Source organism: Hoplias malabaricus, chromosome 5 (genome assembly GCF_029633855.1).
Source record: "Hoplias malabaricus isolate fHopMal1 chromosome 5, fHopMal1.hap1, whole genome shotgun sequence".
NCBI classification, from domain to species: domain Eukaryota; kingdom Metazoa; phylum Chordata; class Actinopteri; order Characiformes; family Erythrinidae; genus Hoplias; species Hoplias malabaricus.
In genome coordinates this window covers 26,625,450-26,652,636 of record NC_089804.1, presented here as the reverse complement: position 1 = coordinate 26,652,636, position 27,187 = coordinate 26,625,450, and the positions used below count along the sequence as shown (strand labels likewise).

The 27,187-nt window shown below is 41.2% G+C and overlaps 1 protein-coding gene across 2 annotated transcripts in view; it reads right to left on the bottom strand.

Annotated features, from left to right (window-relative positions):
- Nucleotides 1-6,100, bottom strand: part of LOC136697793 (potassium voltage-gated channel subfamily D member 3-like) — a 104,920-nt gene extending 98,820 nt beyond the window's left edge. For both annotated transcript variants that reach the window (XM_066673051.1, XM_066673052.1), the window contains exons 1-2: nt 5,785-6,100; nt 2,995-4,173 (exon numbers count right to left, since the gene is read on the bottom strand). In XM_066673051.1, coding sequence (XP_066529148.1) covers nt 2,995-4,097 — 1,103 coding nt within the window. In that variant the 5' untranslated portion in view covers nt 4,098-4,173; nt 5,785-6,100. The remainder of the gene's footprint in view (nt 1-2,994; nt 4,174-5,784) is intronic.
- Between the last annotated feature and the right edge of the window lie 21,087 nt (nt 6,101-27,187).

Here is a 27,187-nt window from a genome sequence, read left to right as displayed (position 1 = left end):
GTTGCCATATTAGAAAAGCTTTGGATGGCCTGAAATTTGTGAGCTCAGTCATCATTTCTTCTTTGGTTCATTCAACGTTTCTTTGAGTAAGGCATGACAGGGAGTTTTCCTCCCCACCGTTCCTGCAGTATCAGCTTCTGTTCTTTTGGGAAGTGTTTAGACTAGATAGATGGCATTTGGCCATGAGAACATCAGTAAAGTCAGATACTGGTGTTGGATAATTAGCTCTGGAACACAAACGCAACATCAACTTCTAGAGTTTCTGAATAATGCTGTATCACTCCAAAGAACAGTGTTTGTAAGTTTTTCCAAATCAAAACAAGGTTAAAGGAACAGTGGGTAGTATTTCTACCTTAAAATTACAGCTTCAAAATGATTGTGATGTTTCACTGACGTATAACAGGTAGAACAGAGACACTACCATTACTAATCTGGGCTCAGCACTGCAGAAACTGAACCATGTAACTACCCTACCTCCATCCACTCTATCCTTGATTTCAGGAGACCAATTAACTTGGATAAATTATCAGAGTAATGCTTCTTTAATATTGTTTATTATCAAAAATGCCTTAAACATCTAAGTCTAATGTGTCAAAGCATGTTCAAATAAGCCCCCTAAATTGTGACTTCATAAGTGATAATGAAAAGAAAACATGCATCAGGTACACAGAAAGTGGTCCTACATTTGGGTTCAGCAGTCACTCCAGGAAAAAGCTGTCTGTTGCAGGAAATTAGATTTTCAGACACTATAGAATATGAGATCATGTACAGTGATGCCAATTCTGTGTTCAGGAAAACTGACAAGGCTCAAGAAAGGGATTTGCCTGAAATAATTTTCCAGTTAAGTGTGCTCATTTCATAACGCTTCACTGAAATCAATCGGTGTGTGATTTTTCACCTGAAACCTAAACCCTTAATCCTGTTGGAGGCATTGTGTTTCAAGGGATTATCCATAGCAGATTCCATTTCGATTATCACGCACTAAGAGATGTGACAAAGAGAGTTAACCAGAAAGCACTGAAAGCTAGATCTTTCTGTGATTTTCTATTTTTTCATATCATATTAATCTCTTCACACACTGTTTAAGCTTTTTCCTAATTGTAAATACATGGCATTTCCTCAGAACAAATAAGAGCCCTGATTCCCAATTAATCACACTATTCCTGGTGAATTTTCTTAGGCTGTGAGCATCCCGTATATTTCATCTAATGCTTCTAACCTATGGCTACTCAATGCTCTGAAACCTAACCAACAAAAATCTGCACACAGCTTGGCCACTGCTGTCCACCCTTTGGCTGTTATGCCCGTATCCGGTCTGCTACCAGCATAGTAAATGGCAGATATCATGCAGGTTTATATTTGTTAGCAGATGTAGTTGTATGCACTATTAGTCACCCTGACAGCTACTTATACCCACTGGGCCTTTGAGAAGGCATGGCGTCTGTCTTCTCCACAGTTACGTGCAGCCATTATGGCCCTAGTCCATTTTCCACTTTTGCATCCCATAACAATAAAAGGTATTTACCACTTGGTGGGTAAACATGCGATAATGTAAACAAATGATAAACTGATCACATTACAGGCTGTTCAAGCTTTAATCCTGAGGCATAAGACACTCTAAAAAAGTCACTTCAGTTTGGTTATCAGGACTAACACACTGTACCCTCCACCTTCAATAAGCGTTTCAGAATTATGGGTAATCAGTGAAAGTGAAAAACCTCATTTGTGATATAAACAGATGTGTATTTTTTGTTTCACTAAGTTGCTAATGAATATTGTCATACACTTATTAATACATAATCAGGTCCCCACCACACTTGTTTATAGCTAAAGAGCCATTTCAGTCAAGAAAATGTAATCACACGTTTGTTTATGTGGCTACCGGCATAGTCAGCCTTATATAGAGTCCAGTGGGTTCAAATATGCATTTGTATTAAACTAAAAAAGCTTGTTAGTGCTGTTAAACAATCCATGGGTTTCAGTCACATGATTGTTTTTGGCATGGGCTCCATATTGGGACCGATTGTCTGGTTTTAGAGTGCAGCACTAATGTAAAGGTATATTTATCTGAAGCACAGCTCCATTCCCTGCACTGGAGAGAGTCTCACAACACTCCAAAGCACAGAATCCAACTGCCTCTTTACATGAGCATGTAAAGGATCCCAGTGTGTTGCATAATGAGAAGAAAAAGACTGTTACTCTCTGTTAGCCAAATTAGTATTTTCATCATAGGATCTAAAGGAGAACTTTCAGCACATTAGACGCCAATGCATTTTCTGCTCTTGTGACCGAACCTGTGCGAGTTACTTATACAGCTTCAGCAATCGTGTTATTTCACTCGTGTTTTGTGTTTTTGTTTCAGTGTATAAGAGACTACAAGCATAATTGAGCGTGTAACAGATTGTTGGAGAAAAAATATTTTACCGTGACTCTCTTCCTATTTCTCTAAGTATTTCTCTGATTTGAAAGAGAATTTAATAAAACAGTACTCCTTCTCTGAAGGCTGAATCCCAAATGTCAGTCATAAATGAACAGGTTCTCCACTCACAGTCATAGTCTGCTGTAGGTTGAAAATAATTTTTAGCCAGCTATGAGTTTGACATTTCTCTGTCAAATTAGGGTGTAATTGCTGTAGTATGTTTAGTTTTATTATCTGTGATGTACGTTATTTAGGCAATATGGTGTTATTTGGGATGTGGCCTGAGCTCCTCTACCAACTGAAACAAGCAAACAGAGCTTTGCTTATAAACATGAAGCAGATAAATGGATCCATACTTATATTTATTTCAACTAATTGAGGATTAAAATTGTTGAAAGAATCATTAAGACAATTTCAACATCACGGTTGTTATTTCAGTTATGTTTGAGTAATGAGTATGTACCCAAAATGCCAGCTACTCTACACAATGACATCACCTGCAACTTATGGATAGGAACACAATAGTTTAGAAACATGACACACGCAGTGACAGATCATTTGTTAGCTGCACTTACCCGAGCGTAGTCATTGTAACAATGGTGTACCAGAAGGAAGCTGGAATGCTAGTGAACTTGCTAGAGCTTGATCCCTTCTCCGCGTAGAACATAACTGTAGCGAAGATGATGATGGCCATGGTGAGGGAAAAGAGGAGAAAGCCCAGCTCTGAAGCGCAGCTCTTCAGCGTGTATCCCAGGATGCGAAGGCCTTGTGAGTGGCGCGAGAACTTGAAGATTCGAAAGACGCGGAACACACGCAAGGTGACGAAGGCACCACTCACGTCCTCGTTGTTGGTCATGACCAGGCCGATGTAGTAGGGCAAAATGGCCACTACGTCAATGATGCTCATCACACTGCGCATAAAGCGGTAACGGCTGGGTGCCGCGAACAGCCGCAGAAGGTACTCCACAGTAAAGATCATGACGCAGGCCGTGTCCATACAGAAGAAGGCTACTGTGTAGCGTTCGCCACAGGGCACATCCTTCTGGTTGGGCGTGGAACCGCACGGAACCGTTTCGACCACATTGGTGATGACTGAAACCGCGATGAAGAAGCCAGTCACATAGTAGAAGACTAGGGCCATGGTGCTTGTGTGAGGGTTCTCAAAAGCCCTCCACATGGTCTCCCGAATGTTCATGTTGGGCATTTTGTTGTCCTTATTCTCCTCCTGGTCGTCCATAAGACGCTCCGCGTTCTCCCGCTTGCGATCTTTGTATTCTTCATAGCAGCAGTCACCGATGATTTCCGGGATGATGCCGAAGAAAGCTAGCTCCTCGTCGTAGGCCGAGATGCACTCGTACCTTGGGTAGTGCAGCTTGCCTGTGCGATAAAAGTTGAGGATGCTACGGAAGGCATCTGGATCCCGGTCGAAGAAGTACTCCTTTGTTTCCTCGTTGTAAAAGAACTCTTTCTCCGAGCTCCCAAGGAGAGTGTCTGGATAACGGTCCAGTGTGGTCCTCCAGGTTTGAAAGCGACGCCCACTGACATTCAGAATTATCAGATCATCCTTCTTCTTGCTGTGTTCCCTGGGGGCAGGGGGCATGGGGCAGTTTGCCACTGGCATCCAGCCGATGGCAGCTGCCCGGGCAAAAGGGAGCCATGCTGCTACTCCTGTTGCCATGCTGACTCCAACACAGGATCCAAGGGACAGGTGTGTCTCCTTCAAATGCAGCTTGCTCTAAAATCAGTCATCATCTCTGAGAAGGGGAGAAGTAAAAATAGACAACACAATCAGGCTATGTGACAGTACACAAGCAGAGAGCCAAAAACAAAATGATCTCTTTGTGCAACCAGTTGGGGAAAATAGGCTAGGTTGTTTTCTGACAAATGTGTACTGGAATCCACAAGAAGACAGTGACCTTCTTACCAAGTCTGTTCCCAGATCTATCTAAACAATGAAGTCTGTCCTTTGCATGTAAGACTTTCAGCCTTCCTTATCTAAGATTGTATTTAACAGCAGTTCATGCTCCAAATACTTTAGCACTACACTGCAAATGATACTATCTAGTCTTCGTAAGAATGTTCCGTTTACAAATGACAACTCGTTCAGTTAAAAAAATCTAAATACTGTGGATGGGAGGTATACTATAATATAAAATTATGATATAATACTGGGATGTTACTATTCTCTGACTTAACTGTACTGTGGATATCATGGTATGCATTAAAACATTGAACCTCCAATATAAGTGCGACCTAGATAGGCTCTGGCACCTGGCCAATACTTCATTATTACTCATTATATGAAATAATGCAATTCTCAAATTAACTAATATATTTGCTAGATACAAGTGCTCATTTCTCCTTATTAAGTCAAAGATTCTGCTTGAGAATTAAGCAGCCAGCCAAAAATGTTCAAACAGCCCTAAGCATCTGCCCTGAAGCTCTTGTAGACTTTCAAACTTGACTTTCAACTTCAAGAACAGGGATTTCCTTTTAAAGCAGCTTACTTTAAAAACTAAAACAGTGCCACTGTAGGAAAAGTAAGCTGCTGTAGGTCCCTTTGAGTGAAGTGCTTCAATTAAGACAAGATCATTAAAAAAAAAAAAAGTCCCCATCCAGTCACTGATTGATGATCCAGGAACTCATCTCTGTTGGTCAAAATCATTTATTTATTATTAATTTGCAAGACTTAAAAGTGGCTTAGATGTAACTAGATCTCAGCCTTCATATACACAGTCTAAACATATCTATATACATAGTCTACACATCAATCTACACATTCCTTTACACCGCTTTCCTGTTCACCTCTTCCCTGCAGTTCAAAAGCCCCACCCATTAAGCTGATAGAGTATGTTCCTTAGGTTTATGATGTAAGAAACCCTAAACGTCTAATCTGCCTATTTCATGACTTTTTTTTTAGGGGGTCGGGGTTAAGGGCCCCTCAAAGAAGAAATACTAGAATGGTATCAGCCATTACTCAAGGTATCTATCTATCTATCTATCTATCTACATCTAAATCTAGTCAGCATTTCACAGTTTGGTGAGAAACTTAACAAAAGCTGGATAATAAAAGTGGATCATTTGAATGGGACCTGTTGAACCACTTGGCAAAACGCGGCAAAGCTCGACTTTATTTTATTTTAAATCATTTAATACTACAGTATGTGCCACAACACCCAGATTAATGAAATAAATAATAAACAATAGAGTTCCACTCTCAACAACCGAGACAAGCGCAGCTAACGACCGTTAGAAAACAAAAAACAAAAAATAACGTTATCAACGCGTCTTTTAAAGATGTTATATTTCACTTACGATACGCAGCTGTAGTTTTCTATCGACTGTAAACAGAAAGCCGGACTCACCTGAAGTAAAACGGGAACTCATTGGCAGAGAAACTCTGTTTTGAAGTCCCTGGTCATGGAGCGGCTTTGGCGCGCGGACAGGAGCGAGAAGAGCGGGCAAAATAGTGAGAAGGGAAGACGAAAACCAGAGAAACCAAAGGACGATTCACTGCGTGTCACTTCAGCCCTCCGTCACTCCGTCTCTCCATTCTCTACCTCAGCCTCCCTCCATTAGCGCGGACACAACAAATCTGACTAAAACTGGAGACACGAACAATCCACTTCTCCCGATACCTCTCTCTCACTCACTCACTCATCTCTTACACTATCCCTCCCTCTGCCCTCTCTCTCTCTCTCTCTCTCTCTCTTTCTCTGTGTGTGTGTGTGTGTGTGTGTTGATTCGCGCCCACCCCTATACCATCTATCTCATATATTCTCTCCTTACTATCCCCCCTCTATCTTTAGATCTCTTTCTCTCTCTCTCTCTCTCTCTCTCTCTCTCTCTCTCTCTTACTCCCTGCACACAATATTCCGTTCTTTTTCCGCCTTTCACATAAGTGGAAAAAGCGCTGGGACCCTTGCTTTTTCTGTGCTCTTTCCACTCTCTTCGTCTCTCCTCTGTCTCCCTCTTTCTGATTCCTTAGTTTTCATTCCCTTATTTCTCTGGTAAAGTAGCATAACATTTAATATTGTAAGATTATTAACGCAAACATACTGCTGTTAATACTGCTAGTCCAATGTGTAATATCCACCCCAGTGGTAAAAGAAAAATGTGGTCAAATTAGCACAAAATGTTCTTCAAGTCTTCCTCGCATCTGCATTATATCTGCATAACCACCCATCATTTCTTTCTGTGTTGGGGACTATCACTACTTTCACAAAATGTGGTGTCCTAAGACAGAATAGGTTATCTGTGAGCTACCTAATGTCGATTAATATTCTCTATTTATGCTTGATTAGAAAGATACCCCAGTGTGATTATAATTCACAACACACACTCCACGAGCTAACCCTGCTGCGATTAAACCTCACTCTGTATGCAAACTCATAATTCGCCCCTGAGCCCTCCTCGCACATGTGCTTTTCACTCAGTCAGGATTAAGTGGCAAAAGACTCCTCTGTTAGCAAACAGAATAAAAACACCAGTGCATTCTGGGGATCCATTAAAAAACTACATTTAAAAGTCGCGTACTGATGAGGGTAGACGAAGCAAGGGAACCTGCAGCATTCGGGACTGGGTGTGTAACAAGATGAAGGGATACCACACGCGACGAGACACCTTCTAATTCCCCAACACCAACACATCTCACTACCCACTAAGTTCAAACACACACATACACACCATAACATAACAAACCCCAAAAATAACTACTTAAACTAAAAAAAATGACCAATGGTTCCTGCTCCCCAGCCCCTCACATTCTCAGCACTGCCATTAAATATATATTATCTAATTGGTAATGAGCTTCCATGGAATGGTCCTGAGCAGTAAACATGAGCACCCACTACAGTTAACCCATTTATCCAGGAAATACCCAAGAAATATACTCCTAAGAAGTGTATACACTTTCTTAAAATCAATCCTCTGAATTTTCTCATAATGAAAACTTTAAGAGAGCATTCCATTGAAGTGGATATTTTGAATTAATTTCCATTTGATTATAATTTACTGTTTTCTCCCACTGCCTGTCAGATGAAAGCAAGCCTCCAGGCCTGGATATTAATGCCCTTATATAAAAAAGTATACACTTCAATAGAAAAGTCCAAAAGATGTGGGATTTGGTTCTTTTATAAAGAAATCTTGTCATCATGTTTGAAGATGAACCCTTGGTTTACTAGCAGATGGTGCAGAGCCATTTAGGGTGATCTGAAAGTGTTTTTATTTTTTTACTGACACACCTAGAGCAAGAGAAGTACGAATGCAGCTTTTCTGAGCCAGTGTGTGCCCTTAGCACACAGCACAAAGGATGTGGCACGAGGTTAAGGTGACATTACAGTTTAAATCTCATTTATTTCTCTGAGAGCCAATTATTTCTCCTGGGAGCCAGAAGCAAATGACTACACCTTGCTTGAAAGAGCAACTAAGCCTGTGGAGCTGGTCACCAGTCCACCCAGCATACGATTTGTTTTGGATGCTGGTGTGATGATCACCAACAAAACTAGCCTAATGTCTAAAGTAGACAAAAATTTGTACCTCTAATATAGCGAAAAGATAAGACAGACTACTTTTGAACTTAAGGCATGTAAACTGTAGCTGGCCTTTTCAAATTATGCCAAAATATGAACATGGAAATAACATACGGGTATTCTACGCCAACATTATGACTGTGCTGAGTTATCGCACCACACCAGCATAAACCAGCACCAGAACAATAAATACCACCACCAGGTGATCACTAACAAGCGTAAACTAGCAACAGACCAACATAAACCATTACTGTACCAACAAACAACAGGAACAGGTCATTATTGAAAGCAACGGATTAACACAGCCATAAACCAGGACCAGATCAACATAAACCAATATCAAGACCAACAGAATTCAACACCAGGTCATTAACAGGCACATACAAGTATCAGATCAACATAAACAGACGTAAACCTATACCAGACTAAAATCTTCTTCTGGCTGCTCCCTCCTGTCAGGTGTCGCCACTGCTGATCAACCGCAATCTTCCGAGTCGCCAGTCCACCTACCAACATGTGTTTTTGGACCATGGGAGGAAACCGGAGCACCCGGAGGAAACACACGCAGACACAGGGAGAACACACCACACTTCTCACAGACAGTTACCCGGAGGAAACCCACGCAGACACAGGGAGAACACACCACACTCCTCACAGACAGTCACCCGGAGAAAACCCACGCAGACACAGGGAGAACACACCACACTCCTCACAGACAGTCACCCGGTGGAAACCCATGCAGACACAGGGAGAACACACCAATCTCCTTAAAGACAATCACCCAGAGTGGGGCTCGAACCTACAACCTCCAAGTCCCTGGAGCTGTGTGACGGCAACACAACCTGCTGCACCACCGTGCCACCCTTGTACCAGACTAACATAAACGTACTCAAACCGGAACAGCATAAAGCAGTACCAAATCAATATATACATGAATAAACCACTACCAAACTCACATGACCCTGCTTAAACCAGAACCAAACCAACATAAAACAGCACTAGTACAGAAACAGCAGGGTTTGTATGCTGCCCAGATTTGGGCTCAAAGGAGCTGAAATCTAACACTTTCCTCAAAGTACACTTCTATCCATCACCGTAAAGGCAATGAACGCTGCTCTGTAAGAGATTTTTCTTGTAAAAGAAGCTGCACTCCTGCGAACCAAGCACTATTCAAAAAGAGCCAATTCATTAAAAGATAGCATCAGTTTGATGTGCTTCATTAGTCACAACCACACTTACAAACACGTCCCCTGGGTACAAGAGGACTGTGGTTCAACTGAATATTTTAAATGCGAAACTTTTAGAAAAACAGCCACTCAATTTTCAGCATTAAATAGCACCTTAAGCGCAGACTGTATTTTCCAATATCGACACACTTGTTTAAAATTACGCACACCAGCAATAGGAGATTAATGCTGATAAAAATGTGGGTAAATCCAGGTTTGCTTTGGCATAGCATCTCATTACACCTTTATTTGTCAAGCTTTATTATATTTCCACACATCTGTGGTACTCCTGCTACAGAGTGAATTCAGCTATTGCACGGTGCACCAACTGCTGACCCAGCTGTTTAGCGTCAAGTGTTGACTGACATTGACCGACACTCTGGAGTATGGATCATGAGCTGAAGGTCACCACATGCAAGTGCAAATTCGATACCGAATGCAAATGGAATGTAAATATAATTTATAGTGTATTTCCCTGTGTAATCAGTATGAAATTTCTAATTACATTTGCATACTATAGCACAGTGGCAGAGCTAACTCTACATATCTAAGGGCCAATGAAAGAAGCAGAACTGTCAGAAAAACCAAAGGGAAGTAAAACGTCTCATTATATGAGTGGCTCAGATCTGTACTGCTTCAACACTAATGAATTATTGACCCCTAAAAGAGGTCTGTTCTCTAAGGGTATGCAGGGGCATACTGATAAAGTCATTATTAAGTGTTGGACTCAGTGGTAAATCTATGCTTGGCTCTGTGAGAATAATCTCCCACTACAAGCCTTTTTCATCCCTCGGCACACAGGACCAGGCATACCAATGTGTGTCATTCAAAATACAGTGAAAGTAATATGTTGGTGTGGTGAGTGGATAACACCACTGCAAGGATATGATTCTCAGCCTAGGAAGTCACACCCCACTACACCAATAAGGGAGTCCTTGGGCAAGAGTCCTAACATAGCATTCATTCATGTTTGTGTGCAAAATTACTACTCCAAATTGAAGGTATTGAAGGTAGCTGTTTTCGAGGCTGAACGAATGTAATTAGTTACCGGCCAAATGGAGATGAATGTGATTGGTTAGCACACAAGGTTAAAGCTCTGCATAGACCTTTGTGGTTTGCCTGGTTGGTGTCTGCCAGAAATGACTTAGGAATAAATGTGTGCAACATCATTTCCTTTTTATACTGTAGACTTAGTTTGTCTCATAATTTGAGGTGTTGCAAAAATCTCAGCATTTTGTTTTGTTTTGGTTTGTATGGATAAAATAACTTGCTGCCTCTGATTCTGTAGATTCCAAAGAAGTATATTTTTGAACGTTTGAGTTATGATTGCTGTGTATGAGGAAGCTAAAAGATGGTATACATTAATGCTCAGCTTCCTCAGAGGCGGCAGTCATAACACAAATGTGCATGAATATACTTCATGAATATACTTCATATACTAAAGCGGAGCATTATAACATTCTACAGCTTGCATCACCTCAAGCAGAGGCAGTTGCATTGTCTGAAGCATAACAAAAATATATTTATTATTTTTGCAACACTTCTAACAAATTATGGAACAGAACTAAGTCTAGAGTATCATTCATTCATTATCTGTATCCGCTTATCCAGTTCAGGGTCACGGTGGGTCCAGAGCCTACCTGGAATCATTGGGCGCAAGGCGGGAATACACCCTGGAGGGGGCGCCTGTCCTTCACAGGGCAACACAGACACACATTCACTCACACCTACGGACACTTTTGAGTCGCCAATCCACCTACCAACGTGTGTTTTTGGACTGTGGGAGGAAACCGGAGCACCCGGAGGAAACCCATGCAGACACAGAGAGAACACACCGACTCCTCACAGACAGTCACCCGTAGCGGGAATTGAACCCACAACCTCCAGGCCCCTGGAGCTGTGTGACTGCAACACTACCTGCTGCGCCACCGTGCCGCCCAAGTCTAGAGTAAAATACATTTAAAAAATGTAAAAAATTATATTGAACACGTTTCTTCCAGGGAACACAGCTGGAGGTTTTCTTTCCAAACAAGCAGAAGTGATGCCACATTCCACCTTTTTTAATCAACAGATCTTGGCTTTCAGAAGTATGGGACCTCTGTATGGTTGAAAGGAAATCCTGCACCCACACTGGCACTTTGTGAGGCTGGCCGGTACATGGAGCAGTGTTTGAATATCTCCACCCAACCACATTCATCCCTGACTGTTGGCTGGTCACCAATAACATGCCTTCTGCCTTAGAGGCAGCGCTGCCTCCAGAACAATTTTTTTGCACACGAGCTTCATTTATATCTGTAACTGAATTAGAATTATACGTCTGTCAAATGCCATACATGTAGCAAAGGCCATAGTACACTGAAGCCTTACTGAACACATCAGTCAAAGACCCAGTGTTATGATTCATATCCCCCTGGCTAGAAAAATGGCTTAAATTATACACGAGCAATTAGATAAAGAAATATAGGTTATCTATGCGTGTGATATGCTTCCAGGATCATGTCTCAGAGACTTGGCGAGGATATTAATGAGGAACAATGAGTCATTTCACACAAGGAACAAATTCTTCCATTCTGCATCAATGAAGGGTCTCTTATCATGGCTTTGCTCTAAGTGTGGATCCAGTGTTTTGAGGGGTACTGGTGTAGGGCTCTCAGGAATAAATGGGGTTTAATCTGTTGAGAGATCCTGTGCCAAAAATAGTAGACTCATATGTCACATGACATAAGTTATCATTTCCTGCACAAAGGAAATCTGTGGCGTCGTTACTGGAGTTCATTATTAGCTGTCACTTCAAACAACGATTCCTGACGTTTCATCCATATCTCAATCACTCAAAAACAGTGAGGTTAAGTAACTCTGTTTACTGGGTCTCAACCTGAGTTAGAAACCAAAGACGTGGTATGTTTTGTCCAAAATATGACAATATAACATATATAAGCTCACCAAAATATGGGTGCAGAGCAGGAACACAGCGTAAATTTTTGGCCAGTGGTCAAACTTGACATTTCAACAGCCGCAGATGTTTGGCTTTGAACAAAACTAAAGTCCACAGAAACATCCTCTAGTGAAAAACAACAATCTCTCAGACTGCAAAAAGAAGCACTCCAGTGGCCTAATGGTCAATCGTGGAACACTGTAATATGCTTACTGAATTATAATGAATGCTAATTGTGGTAATGGCTGTCTTAGAGCTGGGTAATTAGAGTCACACCTCTGCTCTGTGACTGCATGATAAACTCTTGTTCTGGGTTGAAGCTCGGTTCATTTCATTCTTTTTATATCAGTGCTTCTCAAATCGGTCTTCTGGGACCCTCAGTGCATAATTCTGCAGTTTGTCTATTTGTTGAGAACTAGGATGGAGCTAAAATTGTGGCCATGAGGACTGGTTTCTTGTAGACGATAAATACAATATACACTTTACTACCATTGTCATTATTAGAAATAATAATTTAGGAGTATTGTATATCCAAACATTTGTAGGGATATCTTATAAGCTGTGAATTCTGCTACTTGTGCATTCACCAACCTTGTATCTACACTCACTGTCCATTTTATCAGCTCCACTGAGCATGCAGGAGTCCATTTCATGGTCAGGACCCCCACAAGGTCACCACAGAGCAGGTATGATTTGGGCAATGTATGTTCTCAGTGCTACAGTGACACTGATGTGGTGGTGGTATTTGCATGTGTTGAGCTGGAACAAGTGGATCAGACACAGCAGTGCTTCTTGAGTTTTTAAACACTGTATCCACTTACTGTTTACTATGTTGGACACACCAACCTTGTTGGTCCACGTTATAGATATAAAGTCAGTAGCTCTGATCTGTTGCAGCACAGTTTGTACTCTAGTCCTTCATCAGTGGGCCCACAGGGATACCGTTGGCTGGATATATAAGGTGGGTGGGCTATTTGTTGAACTACAAAGTGCTCCTGTATGGACAATGAGGCTGATAAAATGGACAGTGAGTGAAGATACAAGGTAGGTGGTCCTAATCCAGTGATCATTCAGTTTACAATGCACCCTTGGGGACACAGTTTGTATAATATTTCCAGGCAATAATGGATTAGCTTGCTCAGTGCCCATTGTTGGCTAGGAAGGTATAAAGCTCTCCAGCACTGGGCTGTGGAGCAGTGGAACAGCATAGAGCACTAGCTGATACTTTGTGATTCACCTGACCTCATGGACGCTCTTGTGGCTGACTGCCATCAAATCCTCACCTATATTCTCAATGTATCCTTGATTACACTAACAATGCTGTACAAACAGGAGTCCACATGTCTTTATCCAGGTCCTCCTGCTCTGTTCTGTGATCAGCAAAAAAGACCATTTCTGGCCACACTGAGAGGCTCATTGGAGTGTAATCTGCTTTACAAGGGCTTTTGATGAATGATGGTCATAGTGTAAGACTACAGATGATAAATGCAGGATTTGAACACATCCTTTGGCCTTTATCCTCACTGAGGGAAATGACATCGAGGCACCTTTTAGTCTAGACACTGGACAGTTCATCTGCAGTTCATCATGGTGGCACTGGCAATTCTCCTTCATCATAATATATAGTCAAAAAGGTTGTGCTTTGAACTTATAGTTGGTTTACTCTCCATAGAACAACACTGCCAACAGATTGGGATGCTCAGTGAGTCTAACCTTGCTCAAGGCTAATTTTCAGCTAGAGGGGTATTATCTGCATAGACCACTCAAAAACATTAGTGTTGAGCTGGATTTGGAGTTTGTGATCAGCACCTAATATTCTTGTGGCTGAATACAATCAAAGTGTGCACTGGTACAGGTGGATCAGACACAGCAGTAGCTGCTTGAGTTTTTGTTTTTTTTAACCACTTTTTTTTCACTGGTGGGTGGTTTCCAGAGATGAAAGAGATGAGGATGACCAGCACAAATTGTGCAAGCTACTTTCTCTGACTTTACATCTACAAGGTGGACCAACAGGTTTATATGTTTAATAGAGTGGACGGTGTGTGGACACAGTGTTTAAAAACTCTAGCAGCACTGTTGTGTCTGATCCACTCATGCCAGCACAACACACTAAATAATCACCACAACATGAATGCCACAGCAGCGCTGAGAATGATCCACCACTCGAATCACATCTTCTCTCTGGTGTGAGGGTCATGACCAATGAATAACAAGGTGAAAGATGGTAAACAGAGCAACAGATGAATTACAGTCTGTAACTGTAGCACAAAAAAGGGTCATTTTAATGTTTTGGCAGATTGGTGTATTTTTGGTTCTTTATGTCTAGTTTTTTCTTCTCTCATTGGACTCAGCTGTGGACTGAGAGTGTGTGTGGAATTGACCTTGTAATTGCTGTGAGGTGTGATTTGTTTTGAATCTCAAATGAATCCAGCGCAGAAGCCATTGGGATGGAAAAGAGAGTGTGTTGTCGCGGGAGAATTCAGGTTAAAAATCCAATCCATGCTGAACAATGGATGAGCAATCAGGGCAGCAGAGGGCTTTGAAAGAACCTCAGCGTAATGACTAGGGGCTCATATCAGTTGAAATGGCACTAAAATACCAATTCTTATTATTTGTATGCAAGAACATGGTCACCCAAGTTGCCTGTTAATACGCCATTGTGTTGGAAGTGTGTTTTTCTGCCTGACCTCAACTGATCTCACAGAGCCCTGTTTGGCCTATTCTGTCATTTCGAGAACGCTAAAAAAAGGACATTCATTGTCATTAATGGTTCAAGTTTAAGTGTGTTGGAGTAGTTTAAACAAGTGTTTGTATGAATCACCACACACAAGCGCAATTTATTATTTAAGAGTGTGCACTTTAGCGCTGACGAAATCCATTGGAGTGCATCTTGCATTAAAGTCGTACTAGTAAACAGCATAATTGAGGGCGGGGAGGAAGGTCACTTTGAGCTGGAATCCTCACTGCGAGATTATCGTGGTTATTACACTTTCAAAGTAGGGGGTCTCCACTGTCTGACTCTAATCATGGAAAATTCCGCAGAGCTGTGGGAGATGTGGAGATGTATTTATAGGAAATGTCAGTCATGGACAAGTGTATTTCTGATTTCTTGTACCACGTGGCCATGCAGGTTTTACAACTAGTTCCAGCGAGTTCTGCTCCAACAGGGGCACACTTTTAATGATTAATAAAAGCAAATTTTAGCATTTGAGCTGCATCATGCATTTCTTTTTCTCATTGAAGTCCAATGGACCACTTCGCCTCATCCCACAGCTACTGAATGGAACTGCAAAATCATTCCAGAGCTTCACAGCCCAAAAAACATGTGACGTTCATTTGATCATCACTGGAAAACCACAAAAATAAATGAATAAATAAATAAATAAATAATCTTGTAGTTTCAGAACTGTAACTTTATTTCGGATGGAAATAACATTCTTCATTTTAAAGTAAGTCAATGTAAAATTACTTTATCCTGAGACACTTAAGATATTGGACATTTTGAGACATTATTTTAACACAGTATAAATAGCAACTGGGCATTGGGTCACAACAGGTACTGGTGTGAGTGATTGAGTGTGTGGTGCCCTGCGATGAACTGGTGCCCTGTCCATGGTGTGTTCCTGGCTTGAGCCCAGTGATTCCTTATGAGGCTGCATACTCACTGAGACCCTGATCAGGAAGCAGTTATAGAGGATGAATGTGTGAATGAAGAAATTACAGCTTGTAGCTTCCAATAATATTCAAAATGACAAAAAAATAAATAAATACATTTTTGCTCCAACAGAGACTGTATGTAAATAGAAGTCTGAACCCACATTCATTTGTAATTCCCCCATTGAATCTGGGATCAAGGCTGTTGTCCATTTCATTTGACCACATTTTTTAAATACAACACCAAAGAAAGGTCACTTCAGTTAATGGAGAAGTTTTATTCAGTGCAGCTTATCACTAATAAAACAAAGAGTACCAACAGCAGAGCAAAAATGATGGAAGTGGTAGTGCTCCGTGTCCTGCTAAGTCAGAGGGATTTATATCCAATAGCATCAGGATTTAGAGAAGGAGACAGTGTGCTCCGTTCATCTGGTTTCATTTCAACACCCAAGGCATTTGCTGGCCTTCTGATTTACTGTGATTCATTATGTTAATTTTCCATAGTGAATTACAACATACACAACCCTCCATTGTTTTTAACTAGGACGCAACTGAGTGCACTTCTCTGACACCTGATTTTTCTCTGATTTGGATTCAAATGAAAAGTAAAGCCTTTGAAGACTGGCAAGATGTACGGTTGATTACTGCACACAAAGCACACACCTACAGGCTTCTGCGGAGTGTTTTCTGGTACTTTTTTGTCTTGTTAACTTATTTTACATCCTCAGGCTAATGATATGCTTGTTATCCATCAGACAAAAGCTAGCAAAGCATCATCACATTTGAGTTCCAGCAGGATACTTCATAAAGGAGAACTCAGATTCCATGGTTGAAACACCAGGGCAACACTCATGGCATGTTCACCCTTCTTTAAAAAGAGCCAATCAGCTTTCAGATAAAGATGCAACGTTGGGATGTATAGGTCTATAGTTTTTTATTCAGATTTGTTGATCTACTTTACATAGTGCAGCAGTTACAGTTTGGGCTGGTGTGGTGCAGAAAATTGGTGTTAGCCAAGGAGCACAGAATGACTTAACACAGCCCTATATATATACACACACACACAGGGAGAGAGAGGTGTGTAAGTGGTCTTTGGAGTGCTTTGTGTCAAAATGACAATATCGATGTGTCAAATGTTCTAGTTCTCTTTCTGCAGGGGAAGCAAAGGCAATTTCATTTTCTACAATCCACTGTTGACCAAAGGGAGCTGAGCGAGAGCGAGAGAGATAGGTAAAGGGTCAAAGAGGCTTCAGAAAAGTGAGAGGAAATGAAGAGGACGGAGTTCAGGAAATTCCCACCCAAAGCAAATCCCTGCCTCTAGTGAAGGAGGAGGGGTCAGATAGTCAACAGCAGAGTAAACAGCACGCCGTGGCACATTCAAAAAAGAAAAAGTGGTTGGAATAGAAGACTCCTGATTTTTATCCAGGTTTCTCCCCAGTTTTTTTATTGTTAATTTCAGCTAAAAGCTAGTGTCCCTCAATAACACAAAGATGGAAGAGTGAAGACTAGCACATGATTCTCCTGAGAAGAAAAAACTCACAACCTCCAGGTCCCTGGTGCTGTATGACGGCGGCGCTACCTGTTGCACCACCAGGCCATCCCATAATAAATAATAGGAATGATAAATAATAAATAATCATCTATGAAATACATAATCAGAAATGATTCAGTCAGGATCATTTTGTTTCTTAAGTATCTAGGCAGATACAGTCATCTACGCTTTCCCATCGCTTATGACTTCAGGAGCTATACAAGCTCCTCCCTAATAATTAGAAATGAACATACGTAGCCTAGTTTTTTAATGTTTTTTTTCACAGATTAGAGGTGTAGCTAACAGTCATGGTTCTCCAGTCACAATGAACATACACATCGTGCAGATATGGTTTCATGGGGGTTTGTGTTCTCATAGAGGACATTTTCAACCCCCTTTCCACAAGTGAACACAGTTCTGAGGTCTTGAGATGCTTTGGTCAATACATCACAAGGACAAAATATCACAGCACCACTCTCCCGCTGTCTAAACTATCCTGGTCAGAATGACCGGTTTCAGCGCCTGTTCCACACACAACTCACCTAGCGCTCACAGAAAGATTTTTTGAAGTTTCTTCACTTCTCCTCATGTCTCTGCTGTTGTTCAGCTTGTTTTCCAAGGTTTAAACCCACCTCTGCACATGGGTCCAGCGCTGTGTTTAAAAATGCTGATCTAGAGATGTTAATTCTCATAACACGTTCTGCAGCACAAAATCGGAACGACACATTTTATCCATTGTCTACTGATTTAATCAAGCTATAACAAAGAGAGCAGGTTTTCTTATTTCACAGTGTGTGTAGGCAGTGGTGCTGGCAGCCGTATGCCACCAGACTTTCGGAAAAATAATACTGTGACCACAGCAGATTAACTGGATTTTCATGAAATAATTTGCCTGAGAATGAGATGCAATTTTAATTTTGTTTGCTGTTCCTCTGTGTCCCAACACAATCTCACCCCCCACCACACTCCCTGCCAGTGCCACTGAGGCTCCATATCCCCAAATGGAGGTGCTAATTTGCTGAATAAGTGAGTTCTTCGTCATATGTCCACCCAAAAGCTTGGCTAACCTTTTTCTCACTGAGCTTTAATGAGCCTGATAAGGGAACACACAGTAAGCAAGTACCTGTGTCAAAACATCCAAATATTTGTCCTGTCCTCGAGTGCTACATCTTCCAAAATCTCACTGAGGACGTAAAAGCCATTTTTGGTGCTGAGTACCTGTCGCGTCTTTAATTAGTTACATTATCCCTGTCAATGTTTTAATTAAAACTCAAATGAGCTCACTGCGTGGTCCAGTCTCAAACAGGGCCATGTCAAAATAATGAAGCACCTGCAATAATTAACATCTCCAATTAAACAGGACCTCACAGAGGAAATAAACTTTCCAAAGGGAGGGACTTTTACAGACAATGTGTTCTGAGGGTCAAAACGATGTTCTGTTGAGGCATGGAAAACGAGAAAAAAAAATGAAACATGCATGAGTGAAATTGAGACTTCACGTTTAACCCATCCTTGACAATAAACACACACGCTAGTGCTGAGGCAGCCATCTTGGGCAGTTGGAATGTACCTTCTTCAAAGGCACTTCAGCCATGGAGGTTGAGGGAGGAGACAGCACTTTTTTGCAGCCCCTCTTTTGTATATGAGAGTATTTTCAAGCCCCTTCACTCCAAAACAACTCGTACTGTTGCTTCCAGACTCCATTGGAACTTATTTTAAAAACTGAAATTCATAAAAAAACTGCAACTTCTTATTGAACAAAACAAAATAAAGTGACAAATCACATTAGCAGTGGAAATATTACAAGAGACATGCTCTATGTATCTCTTTCATTTGCCTTGTTGTGTCCCCCTTGCAGTAGCTCTGTGCTCCCTCATTTTAGGAGCCACTGCATTAATTAATCAACAGATCTTAATTTGCCCTGTCTATGTTTCTTATTCTGTGTTATTGCAGTCCAAAGTGCCTATGGGCAACTCCCTGAGTCCCGAATATAAAGCCACTTTGTTCCAGCAGCTTTAATTGAATTGCTGTAAATGGGCTGGTGATGCAGACTGATATGTAATCACAATGGCATTCATTTGGTCAGGACACAAGTGTGCAGTTCTCATTAATGCTTTCTTCCCTTTGACTTATAGAGTATGTTGCTGTTGCAATGTAGCCAGTTAGGACAGAGACATTTATGGTGCTTTTCCACCACTTGGGTCCAGCTCTACACGACTTGACACGGCTCAGCTCGGCTCGTTTAAAACTGGGTGGTGACATAAAAAAACCCTGTCCCTAACAGGAATCGCTGGCTTTGAAAGCCACAACAACGGCAGCAGTAAAGTTAGGTGCTGTTTACACATCGTGTATTCGTGTGTTGTTTTAGCTTTTTGGACTGAACACAGCTCCACATCCCAGTTCTCACAGATCAGTTTTCCTTGTTGCATGTTCAGCTTTCTCTACAGATTTTTGTTGGCCATCAGTCTAAGGAGCATATAAACCTCTTCAAAACACCTTGAGGTGAAGTTAAGAGCTGCCGTTGTAGTCCAGGAAAAATACATGTGAAAGCTGCTGTAAGTTTATCCAGTGTGTTTGTGCTGGATTTGAATGAGCTCTGCATTTCATAGTAATTGACATGGCTCTGGCCAATCATCGCTCTGCAGGGTTTACAAGTCACCATCTAGTACCTACTCTGCACGGTTAGAACCCGGAGCCAGCTGGGACTGAAAATTACTGGATTTGGCCAGTGGAAAAGCAAAAGAGCCGTGCCGAATCGAGTAGAGACGTGTAGGTTCCATGTATTGGAAAAGTGCCATTACTTTCCATTTCTTTCCTGTTTACAGAGACAGGGCTGCATACAAACACTGTAACTTTTTTTCAGTGCGCAACCTACAGAACTAGCAAATGGTAATAAACCTTATCAAAATTTTATTAAACGTGTATTAAATTAAAATTGTGAACATTGCCTTTAAATTTTAACTCCTTCCCACAAGAGGAGTAGCTTTTAATGCAGTAAAAGGGAACAAACTCCAATTCCTTGACAACTTGAATTTCTCTTAACCTTGGCCATGAAACCCAAGGGTCTTCCAGAGCAACAGGACACCATGTTTCCACACCATGGAGGATTGCTGCTTCCTTCTCATTGTAATTCACAGTGCTCCATCATCAGCTTCAATCTGATCTAATGAGCAAATACCTGGAAAATAGCTTTGAGCTGAAAGCACGTACCTTTATAGCAGGTTTGAACAGTAGTGGGCCACTGGGAGAGGAAAGAGATGAGAGTGTCTCCATACCGATGACACACAAAGTCATTGTGTAAATAGATCGGCTGCTCTAGTTCATGGATCTCCTGAACTGTCATTAGATAGGAGCTCATCATAGACAAATTGTTATGTGTGATTGGCTCCGTCAGAACCGGACAGTCTGGAATTATTCAAAAGGAAAGGCTCTCAAATGAGTTTAACAATCAAATTGTGATGTGATAGCAGAGTGGAATCTATTACACACTTACAGTGAGCATTAAAGCTGAGGGTTCTGAGAATGAAGCCCAGTTAGGGATGGAAATATTCCCAAAGACTTACTTTGTTTCAACTACTGTGCAGTTATCAAAATGGTAATGCAACAAATATATTCCAGCCACGTCTTCTGAATCCAATTTACGCTTCCTGACCATCTCCTTATCAAGAGCAGAGTCTCGCCAATAAGCGCTCCTTTAGACCCCCGTCCTCCGGTTGTTGTTCTGAGATAGCGAAGGGTTTCAAAGAACTCCAAGAGTCATTAAATATGAATGGCTTCTGATCACCATCTCTCCAATTCACACTTCAAAAGCTATTACTGCTTTAATTAGATTATCTCTCCGCCTGCTAATTCTGGATTTCTTAATATTACAGTTCGAGTGCTCGCGGAGAAAGTTGAGAATTGGTTTAAGGAGGATTTAGAATCTATATTACAGTAAATACAGCCATGCTTCAGGACACCTGCTCATCAAGTGTTGCTTCACACAAGGGGCAATAATAGGCCTGTCCCTCCTTGCTCCAGGAACAGTCTCTGCTCTCTTAATAAGGCTTTACACAAAGTGTTAGAACATTTCTGAAAGTATTGGACTGGATTCAGGTCAGGTAATGATGTTGGGTGATTTGCTCTGGATAATAAACACCTTGCGAACTCATCCCAGAAATACTGCCTGAAGCTCGATGTTGTGGGACTTAGCTGACACTTGATATTCAGCTTCAAAAAAGAAACCATATTATTTCTTGTTTTCTATGGATGTTATAACTACAAGCCGTGTGTGCAGAGTTGAACACCACTGACTACAGCAGTGACCCATAATGGTGGTTTTAATTTTAATCCAACACAATTTTTATAACATTTTGAGAATGTTTCCTCAGCATTTCTTAGCTCTCCAGTCTGTTCGCATGCTGGAAAAATGCCATGTGTATGTACAATGCCCTAGATCGACAGACAGGAAACAAATAAAAAGTCTGTCAGCCCAAATTGGCTCAGGCATGGCCAAGAAATTGCATCTGGAGGCATATAGACAGTGGAGAGACCTCTGAAAGTTGAAAAGCATGATAAGAGGTAAGGATGTTGCCCTACTCTGACTCTATAGTTGGGTAAAATTGACTTCTTTTTGTAACACTTATATTACTTAAAGATGAACTAACTCCAAATTCAGGAGAGCGCTAACTTCATTAAACACATGCTGAAAGTGCTACAAAACTAAACAGCTTGAGCTACAAATGAGGTTCTGTGGTAATTCAAACAGTGAATAAAACATTACAGACAAACTTCAAACATGAGCAAGCTACAGTCGGCTTCTTACTCAAACACAACCTTCCACCTTAAAACATGTGGAGCTCTTGAATGAACACAGACTTTCTTTGTCTGAGACCCCTTCATACTACCAACACAAAGGCAGGAACACAGCCTGTTTGGCGCATCATTCCATCACAGCTCTTAAGCAGCAGAACTCACTGAGTATAAGCTGTGTCTACAGACTACAATCATGTGAAACCTATTGTACATAAATGTGGGCTATCGTTCCCCTTTTGGATCAGGATTGCTGGAAAACCCATAAAGGGGTTGGATGGGGAAAATAGAAAATTATTTGTTAATAATTGCTCACCCTAGGAAATGACAATTAATGCCAGTTCTAGTATACACTGCACGATCAACAACGGTAATTAACTGTGAGAGTGATTTTGTGTGTGGATCGATGTGTCTCGCTGTGGCCAATGAGGGGAAAAGCAGCCGCACGAGCAGCCACTGTTTTTGCAGGTTTCTAAAGATAGGCCTTCATTTGTTACTTTAATGGCTTCCTTCCACTGAAATGTTGAGTTACTGTACTGCTTTGTCTTACTGAATATATAATCCTGTGGAAGCTATGATAAGATATCCATAAAAAAAAAACTCAAAGAAACACGGTGATATCTTTCAGCCTAGTCTTTATCTGCTGCTTCTGCACTGTGGGCTTGATTACCGCACTGAAAAGAAATTGCACTAAAATTTACCATACGTTACGGGCAGATTAGTTTTCTTTCCAGAGGAGTGGAAGCTATTACTGCCGCAAGGTGTGTTGGGAATGGGGGGTGAGGTGAGGTGTTGGCATGGGCAGGGGGTACATATTTTCTACTGATACAGCTGATTTTAGAAAATCGGAGCTAGTTGAAATAAGTTGAGCAGGTGTCATCCTACTCAAAAGTACCTTAAAGCACCTTACTGGGGATAGCTTTTGTTGCTCCCTTGGTTTCTCTGACCTTGGACCATTGATGGTAGACACTCTGTAGGACCCAGTAACCAGTACCACCCCATAGGCTCCACTGTCTGGACTTAATACCTTGACCCTTGTAGCGTATGTTGGTCATACACCGTGATACCTCTGTGAATATATATTTAATATATATATTTATATTTGTGTTTATAGCGTTGACCTCATTCAAGCTCCTATAATCTCTGATATTTGACTTAATGATATTAATTAAAGTTTATAATTGGCTTAAGCAATTAAAACGTTAATAATTAGTTTGAGAATGAATAATAAGTGAGTTCTTGAGGATTTTCAGAAATTCTAATGAACAAACTGCATACACTGTGATTTCAAATAATGAAAGTTTTATTAACAAAGAGAAGGTTATTTACTTAACATAGCGTGATCTTGAAATCTCACGGCATCAAAGCAGGGAAAGCCGATTCGACTGCGGCGATACGCTAGGCACTTCTGGCTTGTAACTAAAGTGTTGCTAACTGAGGTTTAATTAATACAAAATTTATCAAGAAACTTGATTCCATTTTCAGCTCTGGAGATGCGTAAGTTTAGCTTACTTTTCGTCGATTATCTCCACTCGTTGAGTACAAAGGCTCTCTGAGGTCCTGGGAGTGATGGCGTCTTGTTTGGTTTCGCGGTCGCGGAAGTTTCCAGGCTGAGTCAGCGTGGAGGTTTTTCTTCGTCGGTTGAGTCGCCTCGGCGTACTCGGAGCGTGATGACGCCGGCGGCAGGATCCTCTGGCTCAGTGTCTTGAGTAGGACACTGTATGGACCATATAGACGTTTTGGACGAAAAGTTTCGCTAGTTACTGCAGATCCAGAACTGAAAATCGATTCAATAGGCTTACTTATTCTACGACTTTCTTATATCTCGGCGGTGTTTTCTTACTCTGGCCATGAATAAGTTCACCTGCTTTGATCAGTCGTGAGATTAAACTTAGATTGGGCGATAAAACATAAACACGATTAAAAGAAGAGAAGATATTCAAATCACTCGACGCATTATTAAGGCTTTATACTCTTAGCTAATTCAAGACGTCTCTTGTGAGCTCTGATAAAGTCTTTAAGTTTCTTCTTTGTTCGTTCGTCTGCGTGGAGAAGAAAGCGTCTCGCTTTGGAGAGGTTTTGGAGTCTGGAGCGATGTTCTCTGCTGATCTCTTTGTTGTTTCGAAGTTCCTCAGATTTCCTTGAACTGTTGTTGTTCTCGGTTCTCCGTTTTTTTTCGTGAACTGATTTGAACTGATCTGTGTGTCGAGCTGAACTGTTTTTCAAATCCAGCGTGGTCACGCCCTCATGGGAGGCGTCCTTTTCTTATTGGATGCGAGCTCGGGCTCACGTGACTCTCACGAGAGAGAGAGATAGGGGAGGGGGAGTTTGAATCAGCGGTTCACTGAAACTATGAATATGAATTTCGCGTATTGAAATTCCTTATACATTTTAGTAACATATAACAATGAGCGTACTGGATTATTAATATCAAACATTTACATAAGATTTCATCTTGGGTATGTTGTGTTTACGTCCCAGTTACAATAATACGTTAGAAGTATTAATTCTTGTGTTTAATTCACTTTTCTAATCAGAAACAGAACTTCTTTTCATGGTTGACAACAGCAATATACATCATTTCATTAGAAGGTGGGCATTCATCTGAGGGCACAGAAAGTGACATTAATACATTTGTTTATACACATTTAATCAGAATTTGATTCATTTCCGTCGTTTGTTTAGGCGACCCCGAGCGAGGCGTAGTTTCGCCAGTGTCCATTTCACTGTTGGTCCATGCCGTTGGTTGTCGTGTAGATGAGTCAACGGGGGTTCAACCGAGGTCACTTTTGGTTAACCATTTGCTGATCCTGTAAGTGATAACAAGCGCGACTCTTAGGCACCCCTGTCGTAAAAGAGGGCCGTAAAAACTCACTTCTTTGTTCTGTGTTCCTGTTTCTCACAAGCATTATAATGAAAACTTGTTATCTGTAGTTCCTGAGGGGAGGAAGGGTGTCGGGGGCCATGTGTCACTTGAAAGTGTCCTTGATGTTAGATTAGGTGTGTGCGTAAGGTTCTGTGAGTGTGTGGGGGCTGCAGTGAATACGAGACATAAGTATTTGCTTAACATTATAATGGTTATATAAAAACATATGTTTGGGTAAAAGACCACAGGTTTTACATAATTGGTGAATCCTGACAAAACGTTTTAGCACAAAAACGACTTCCAAATGGCAGGAAGCAATAATAAATACGCTCTAATGTGTATCTAGCTACTTACAATTTTGTAAAGAAACTTTTCAAGAAGCAGCCTGTATTTTGCCGCTGGAACAGAGTGTAATCGGAAGGCCTCAGGCTAAGTGACGTCAGTTTGTCTGATTTTAGTTTAGTTTAGCTCCTCACACTCAGCCATATCCCAGCAAATCCTCTCAAAGAGGGCCCTGATGTGGAGTGAACAGGGTGTGGCTTTGAAAACCCCCGGATTTCAAGCTCCCAATCGATAAGCTTGCCTTTTCAACTCCAAAGAATGTGTGAGGGCTTCCACACTCCCCACAACAGAATCCTGAATCCCCTGTCATGCCAATGCCCTTGGGGACTGGCTATTTCTGACCAAAGTGGCAGCTTCTCTTCAAAAATATATATATATTTACTGAAGGCTTATATATAAACAGGACCAAAGATCCCAACTGGATCAATTGTTTCAGTCATGAGACCGAAACAATCTCTCAGAGCTGGGCTCAAGAATCCAAGCATACCATAGACATCTGCTTTTCCCTGGAATGAAATGGATTAATACATAGTTTGTACCCTGTCTGCTCTGTTTACACAAGATTGCTGTGAGAATTTGATTGCATTGAAATGTGAACAAAAGTCTTGGACTAATGTGAGTTAGCTCTGAATCTTTCTACCTCATCCCAAAAGTACTAGATGGTGCTTCATCACTCTACGTAACAGTTTCACTGCTCTAATGTTGCAGGAGTGTGTATAATACACAGTAATCCATCATAACTGGTCTTTTTCTGTAAAGTATAAAACTTTTATTAAGTAAGTTTGTGATTAATTTCTTCAATGTGGGACTTAACTGAGTAGAGTTTTTCATGGCCAGGTACATTTGCATATGTTTGGATTGAAATTGATCAGATCTGCAACTAGAACCTGATAAATGGGAGCCATGATGAAAGAAGATTATAAAATATTAACTAACTTCCTTTAGTAACTACAGTAAGTTATGCATCATGTGAAAAATTATTGGATCTCTTTGCTTCGTAACTGATTAGACCACCACAGTAGCCTGTGTTGTGAGTATCACTGTGTTATTGATCAGTTCCGAGCTTGGAGGCCCAGTGTTTGAATATAGTGACACTGATGTGTTTAGGAGAGTGTATTGATCATCTGAAGCTTTACATTGCTCATTTTTTAATCCTGCCATCACCGTATTGGAGCCTACGTTAGAGTGCATTAGGCTGTCAGCAGCTTTTGTAATGTTTGAAGCTATGAAATAAAACTGAAATGGACCACATCTGGTATCTGTGTCAAGGGTCAGTCAGTCAGCATATGGCTTGAGTCTCCATCGCTGACACCATGTTGGATATGGCTCTAAATTTTTGGATGCCCTGCCCGTTCATTCAGCTAACATTAATTAATTAATTCATTCTTTTTTGAACTTCTTCAACCTGTGCAGGGTCTCATTGAATCTGGAGTCTACACAGAATCACTGTTTAAAAGGCAGGTACACACCCTGGACAGGGCACTCTCACTCACATACAAACCCATAATAATTGCAACCTATCAACACATGTTTTTTGAAACTGTTGGAGGTAACCCATGAAGGCACAGGGAAAACACACCAAACTCCTCCCAGGCAGTGATCCAGAGATCCTTGAAATGTGTGACAAGTGACAGAGAAGCTAGTGCCACAGTGCTACCCCTTATCCAACATTCCTTCCCAAATTAAGGTACTTCATAAGTACATTAGCCAAACGCCATGTGTTGGGTAGAGCGGTATAAAGCCAAACCCCAGCCCCCCACTTCTTTAGTAATACATTTAGGATGATGCAGATTGATTTTTCTGATCCTAAACTCATCCAACATCATCACCTGACCACACTTATGTTAATGTAGCTCAATGCCATCAAATACTCACAGCAATGTTCCAGTTAA